Source organism: Halyomorpha halys, unplaced genomic scaffold (assembly GCF_000696795.3).
Source record: "Halyomorpha halys isolate HHAL.00 unplaced genomic scaffold, Hhal_1.1 Scaffold878.1, whole genome shotgun sequence".
NCBI lineage: Eukaryota > Metazoa > Arthropoda > Insecta > Hemiptera > Pentatomidae > Halyomorpha > Halyomorpha halys.
Window position 1 is genome coordinate 395,029 of NW_027116610.1, and position 7,762 is coordinate 402,790.

The 7,762-nt window shown below is 28.8% G+C and overlaps 1 protein-coding gene across 2 annotated transcripts in view; it reads left to right on the forward strand.

The window, feature by feature from the left end:
• LOC106686804 (ankyrin-3) overlaps positions 1–7,762 on the forward strand; it is a 43,663-nt gene that overhangs the window by 14,001 nt on the left and 21,900 nt on the right. For both annotated transcript variants that reach the window (XR_010845108.1, XM_067053327.1), the window contains exon 5: positions 275–433. Coding sequence is in view for 1 of the 2 variants with exons in the window: in XM_067053327.1 (XP_066909428.1) it covers positions 275–433 (159 nt within the window). In the remaining variant the exon portion in view is untranslated. The remainder of the gene's footprint in view (positions 1–274; positions 434–7,762) is intronic.

A 7,762-nucleotide genomic window follows, 5' to 3' on the forward strand; every position in this document is an offset into this window, starting at 1 on the left:
ATGCATATGTTTATAATTCCCACGACTGTATCTATTTTATTATTTTTTGGTTTGAAGTACATTTATCTTAAATATTGCAATGTATGTTTAACATAAAACCGTTTAACTTAAAAAGTTTTTTTACCTATTTTTATTTAAATTTATTATTAGAATTTACGTTTATGTTTCAAAATTCATGTGTACAATTACAAAAAAAAAGAAAAAAAACTTTTAACTGACTTTTTTTTTTAGATCACTGTATAAATTTTATCTTGTTAACTATGCATGATTACAGATTCTAGACAGCATAAACATTGCATGGAAACCACTTACTGAAAATGATACCATTCCAACTGAAGCAATAGTCGGTGGAAGGTCGAAAGATGGTGAGAATTATTATGTTGGCAAAGCGAATATCTATTATGATTGTAGAAGTTACATCACCCCAGGAAAGGTAATAAAAATAAATATCATTTGCAATTTTTAAAGAAGAACATTTTTATTTGATAAGGATATTCACATTTACCGATTATTTAAGCCAACGCCTTGAAATTACTTTAATCCGAATTATACGAACTACTGAGATACTTCACTTGTAATATTTTGTGACATGTCCAGCAAGTTTAAGGTTTAATGATATTTCTTAATAATATTTAATAATAAATTAATAATATTTAATTTTTAGTAGGCTTAATCAAGATTGTCTTGCTTTGTTGCATAGTTGCATATCTTTATTATGATAGTTCTTTTTATTTTTAATGCTGTTTAGTTTTTATTTCTAATATAAATCAAAATGACTTAAGGAGAACAAACAAGGAGACAAATTTTGGTTTTTTAATCATTGTTGAAGTAGGATGAGCTCAATTAGTCCTGCTCGTAGAGTTCTACCATCCTCTTATTTTTTTTTCCGAACCCTCTAAAACAGAAATATTAATAATTAATAAGTGCATTACTGTGATAAAAGGAAAAGTAATTTGTGTTGTGTCTTACCTTTTACTACCTTTGGTATTTTAAGCTTACCTGTTTAATATCACATATGAGCTATCCATTCAAAGGAGCTATTTTAGGTCCGTACCATTACGGCATGGCATTGGTCTTTCAGATTAATATACAAATTAATATTCTTCCCGCTTTCTGTTTGGGGCCTGTGTTCATGTTTCACACCTCCTGCTTGATATCACAAAGGACATAGATTGTCCGATTTTATATAATGAGGAGAAGATGGTTGAGGGTGAGCTCAATGAAGAACATAAATAAATAAAGTAAAAACTTATTTATTAGTGCCAACGTTTCGGCCAGAATTTCAGGTCTTCATCAGGGCTAAGAACAAAAAAGATAACAATAACCAATGATTAAAAGGATATAAGAAAGATTATAAAATAATTAAATAATTACGGATATATAAATATTGCTGAAATATATTCTGCCTTTTAACTGTTGCTTTTGATTAACCTCTTGGTAAACAACCAACCATTCACTTTTTCTATTGAATAGCTTCATCATAATAAATCCTTACAGGTAAATTAACAGTGCTCACTAAGTAGTTAGGTAATTATGATTTGCTGTTGATGTTCCAGATACCTGCCGGTGAAAAACGCCTGCATGTTACTTTTGGTTTCAAAGAGTACATCTTTACGAAGTATGAAATTCTAGTCCTTCATTTCTGAATAGCATATTTAAAGTTTCAAAAAAACAACTTTAGTAAGAAGAAACTATTGATAATAAATAGTGACACTTGTGATAAATGATATTCATTAGTGAATAACTTAACTTTAGTTTTGGTAATAATATCCAATATGCAAAGATCATACATTTGATAGATTGGTCCTAACAATATTGTAAATATACGATTAATTGAAACAAAAGTAATTAACAAACGATAGTTGAAAAATTAAAATTACTTGTTTCGCCATTTTACAACATAAATGTTTTAAAAGATTAATATGTTAAAAAAAATGTATTGAATAAACCAATCAAATGATTTCGAAAATGTTAGTTCCTGTTTCTTTTTCAAAATTATAATAAATAATAATAATGAGTAATATATATTTAAATGTATCGATGTATGTATTGATGTTCTGTAAAAATACAAATTTGTTTTTTAACTGAAATAATCATTGATACATTTCTACAACTAAAAAAATAAGAAACAACCATGTTCTCAATGTAGAAATCAGTATATATCTAATTTTTCATCCAAAAGAAAAACATTCCCGATGAGTAAAAGTTCAAAATATACTCTTTTAATTATAGAATTAACTTTTTTTTTTTTACAGAACACCATCACGTATTGATCATGTTGTAATCAAAATGAATCTCCTCCTTTCTAGAAATAATTTTGTTCCTAAACAAATATAAATCGATATAAAATATAAATATGAAGTTAGCCAAGTATTGGTCACAAAAACTAATTTGAATTTAAAAAATCCAAGTAATCTACGTTGAGAACAAAACTAGAGATTATTATATATATATTTTTTTTAAATCTTAAATATATTTTTTAATTGAATATGATCCTGGAACGAGGGGTATTAAAAGAGTATCCCATACTAAGTTTTCGTAAATAACATTTTTAAAATTATATATGTACAAGTCAATAATAAGTAATGCACATACGTAAATTCAGATCTCTGACAATGTATTTTATATTGGTAAATATTATGTAAAAGAGTAATCATAATGGTTAAGATCTTTAAATTTCTTTTGATCAGTGACTATTTTCATGCACTTTATTGGAATATATAAATAAAATAGAATGTGTGTATGTATGATCACCAATTCCAGAAAAAATGCATATTTTGAAGTGATACTTCATTAGCGACGTTCTATGAACTCACAAAAAACAATTTAAACGGGAGTAAATTAATTTCATGACGTGAGATGAAACGCCGGCCAATCCTAGTGAGAAAAGTTTTATATTGTAACTGGTGAATTGGAGCTTACAGTAGCCAAACAATCCTAGTAGTGCCGTGTAGTTGAATTGACTTAGGAATAGCTGTTATTTCCAATTATTATTATTATTTTGAAACTTAATATTTTCTGCCTTAGGCTATAAGAGGGCACTCATGAGCACTACTAATGAAATTTTAATACATTGTTTAATTTCCAGTAGTTTCACTTTTGTCGGCCAGTCCCAAGACTGCTATAATTAATTTTTTAAAAGAAAAAATGAATAGAATAATTTTTAAATTATGATTTTTATAAGATAGTGTATAATGTTAAATAATCTATGAACAAATGTAGTTTTTATTTATTGCTTCAGCATCATTCCTTTTTATAATTGAGTAGTTAGATTGTAAGATTTATTTGGTTTTGACATTATGATTCATTACTTACTAATTTTGTTTTACAGCTTTTTTCTATCATTTCAAAAATTTACCTATAACTCCAGTTTGAAAGATGTAAGTTGTCTTTCTGCCGTGCTAAGGTAAAATGTCATTACTGACTTTTAAACATTTAGAGAAAATTTATTTTTTAAAACTTAACTCTTTTTGTGACTTAAATTTCAAATTTTAAGCTGTATTACTTAGGCGTGTTTCATTAAATCCGGTCATCTAAAATTCAAAAGGAGTATTTTCTAAAAAAAAAAATAATAATTAATAAAATATAAGTATTTTTTATAATTGTTCTATGTGTTATATGTGGCATTGAATCCGAATTTTAGGTTTGAAATATTGCCGACCTTATTTTCAACGGAAATAGAAATAAAAATTTTTATATTCTATATATGTATGTATAGTTGACCGTAAAAATTGATATATAGGGAGATGGTCAGGGTTGCGGTCAAAAGAGAAATAAAAATTTTTATACTTTTTTCAATTTTTTTTTTCTTCTGTAGAAGACACAAAATTACAAATATGATACAACACCTCTCATTTCAAACATTTCTCAAATGTTGTCAAAAAATAAACAGATGACATATTTTACATTTGAAAAGGGTTATTCTCGTTTTCAAATAAATATAAGTTATTCTATATTTCTTCACAAATAATTGTAATACTCAAAAAGCTGGATAACATTCTTGAATTTTTTGTCGCATACAAAACAAATTTCTTTCTTCTAGACTTATCTCAGCTTTTTGCCTTCTGGTCAAAGTATCTTAAACATATAGAGCTGCTTAATTTCTTACGTAATTCGAATAACTTATAAATTCACATTAAAAAGTAATTTAGATTATAGACAAACATTAAATAAATTAATATATCTCAAGAATAGAAGAAAGTTAAATATGTTTCATGATTAGTGCTCGTGTATTAAACTGATACGAAACTCGAAATACGAAACGAAAGGTGGTGTAAAAAAAAAAGAAAACACACAAAAGGGTATGTTTATTCCCATTTATTTTACAAAAAAATTGGATTTTTTATACTTATGATCTCGCAAGGTTCCAAATAATCAAGTCAAAAGTCCAAATAAAGATTAATATTCTCTAAAGTCTTAATATGTGTCAGTGTGTATGTGTGTGTGAACCGCCTCGGCCAAGTACCAACAATCATACAAAACTGAAATTATATATTTAAGACGGGCATATGCCTGGGTCTAATGATCTTTTTGGGTACTAATTCTGAAATTTTAGTACTAAATAATACCAATTAGGTGCTAATTAGTGTATAAGTTTATAATTAGTGTATAAATAATTCTGAAATTTTAGTACTAAATAGTACTAATTAGTGTATAAACTTCAACTCGGAATTCGAAAAGTGCAGAATTGACATGTCTTTAACCCAGCAGAATAGAACACGTCGTAATAACTCGCGATCTTTAAGGGTACTAATTCTGAAATTTTAGTACTAATTAGTGTATAAATTTCAACTCGAAATTCGAAAAGTGCAGGGTTTGGCATGTCTTTGATCCGGCAGAATAGAACACGTTGTAATACTCGTGTTTATTACAGTCTTGCGGCCCAGCGTTCGGTGATGCAGGAATGTTGACTTCAACTGTCAAGGACTGCGCGAACTTCCTCGAAGCCCGGGAGAATAGAACACGTCGTAATAACTCATGATCTTTAATGGTACTAATTCTGAAATTTTAGTACTAAATAGTACTAATTAGGTACTAATTAGTGTATAAATTTCAACTCGTAATTCGAAAAGTGGCATGTCCTGCAGAATAGAACACGTGGTAATGACAGGCTTTGGCTGATCTCCAGTGAAGATGGCAGGAGCAGCCGGTAGAGCGGCTTGTGTATTAATTGGGTAGGCTGGCAGCGCTGGTTGGATTCGATTGGGCGCAATGAGTGCAGGTTGTGCTGGCAGGACTTCAGGTCATGGCTGAGGTTGTGGCGGATAGACTACATTGTCTTGAAGTTGTGTCTGCGGAAACGGAGGGTCGGGTCGCAGACTGCCAGCAGTTGCAGAGAGATGCGTAGACCGGACGCGATTCCTGGTAATCTCCGTAGATTGGTCTCCCCTTTAATCCTAGGATTAGTGAAAGGAATTTAGTGTCTGAATAAGTAACAACAATAGTGATTTGTGGACACTGCCCCACAGGGCAGTTATCCTCAGCAAATATAGACAAACCTGTAGAATATACCAAAATCTGCAGTTTGTTAATCTGTATATAAACTTATCTTCTATATAAATTAAACATGAAAATTTTAAAGAGTGATTATTAAGTCATATAAAAATATTGAAACATTAACAATGCATTTTTGGATTTATAAAAGGCGACCAATTAATATCGATTTAGATTGAACTCAGTATATCAATAAAAACTTGAATTGTCAATAATTCTAGTTTGTTCTTATCATTAATGATATTATTTGACAGGACTTAAATGCCGAATTTTCAAAATAGTTTCCTCAAAGTACTGGTTTCCAAACATTTTTTGCTTCTTAAGATACTAGTATTTCACACCACCCTTAAAGAGTTAAAAAAAATACAGAGCAATTATCCTAACACTGATTGAATATGTAGGAAGAACGAAATTTTAAAAAATGATGGAATGCACTTTAGATTTTCTCATTTTTTTTTCTGGAATATTATGAAAAAACTGGACCCAGTTTAAAAAGCACTGTTATACAGTATCTTTATTTTTTTTTTCGAAATTATTAAACATTTTTATTTGTAACGAAAAATGGTTAAACATAAACTATATAAGGTTTTAATCACCTAAGAAATATGGGATGAAAAATATTTTATTTCAGGTTGTAATAATATTTCCGTAAATAGACCTGTAAATACAATAAATACACCTTTGAAAAGCGAAAGCTCTAAGAAAAAATAATATTTAACAAATAAAGTCGCAGAAGGTAGTAAAGAATGACAACAAATGCATAAATAAATGTATTTTATTACAAGAATTTAACTGTTTGACTGGCGGGCGCCTGGAGGGTAAGCATGCATTCGTTTCCCCATTTTGAATGTTGATTTTAAGTCATCATGATTATTAAACATTAGTTTTCAATTTCCCTCCATAAAAACCATCATTAATTTTTTAAATGTTGGTTAATAACAATTTATTTTTGAATATGGAAAATGGCTGTAATAAATGTAATGTAAATTTTAGTAAACTGTTACAATTTTGTATTTTTCCATACTTTTGTAAAAAAAAATGTTAAATATTTGTGGCAGTAAATATTATTGAATGTACTTTTCTAAGAACTGTTGAAATTGGAATCATCTGTCAAATGAAAGGTTCATTTGGAAAAATTATTGCCACAGTGAATTATATAGAAATATCTGTTCTGAAATGAGGGAATATTAATTTCAACTTAAAGTTGGGCGGTCAGTATACTGCGTGATGCGTACACCTCACCAATTTTTTTTTAATGTAAACTTTGAACTTTTACTTCCAAAAAACGGAGGTCTCAGAAAAGCCTTGGACTAAAACTGTTTTTAAACTTATTTGACCTATTAAACTTATATATAACGGTATTTGCCCATCCTGATGTTTTAAAACCCTTATTTTCAGTTTTACACAGTCATTTCTTTGAATCTGATTTTAAATTTAAATATTATTTGTTGTTCAGAGCCACCGATATTAATTATAATTCAGAACTTCTAAGAAAGAATTAAAACACAACAAAAATTTAAATGTTGCTTACGAACGAAGTACTACAAAAACTGAAAATGTTACTACATTTAATTATTATTTATAAAATACATCACCTAAAATTGCATTTATTTTTATAAAAATAGCTCGCTTAAATCATGTAATAAAAACTCAATGTTTTTGTAATATTCACTTTATTTTTAATATCTTGGATGTACTTTGAACATATCATATCTAAGTTGAGTTGAGTTTACAAAACACGATCTCAAGGTGAACAAGGTTTGGATTCTGTGGGCAGGGAGGATATATAAGAGATTGACGATCAACAAGTTCAACAGGCTGTTCCAACCGCTACAATGCCGGTTAGAGTTCTGGTACGTAAATAAAACAATTATAATTATTAATTAAATGTAATTAAATTCTAAAGAACTTATTCTTTTATTTTTTTATTAAGGTTGTTTTCTGTGCCTCTCTGATTGCGATGGTGTTCGTCACAGGATTCACAGGAAATATGGGTGAAAAGAAGACTAGATCTAACTCAGCCCCAAATCCTGTAATGGGATATTCAGCACTTGGTTACTCCGGGTTCGGATGTAACACTGGATTTGGAAATATAAACTAGTTTTAACTTTTATACGTTGAAAGAATGACATAAATCGTCAGTTTGACTGCAGTTGAAATATGATGTTATAGACGTTAGTATTTGAACATTCTATATGATTACTGTGGAATTGATGTATAAATAAAATTTAGAGAAAAAAAAGAAGCACAAGAAACACTTATTTATATA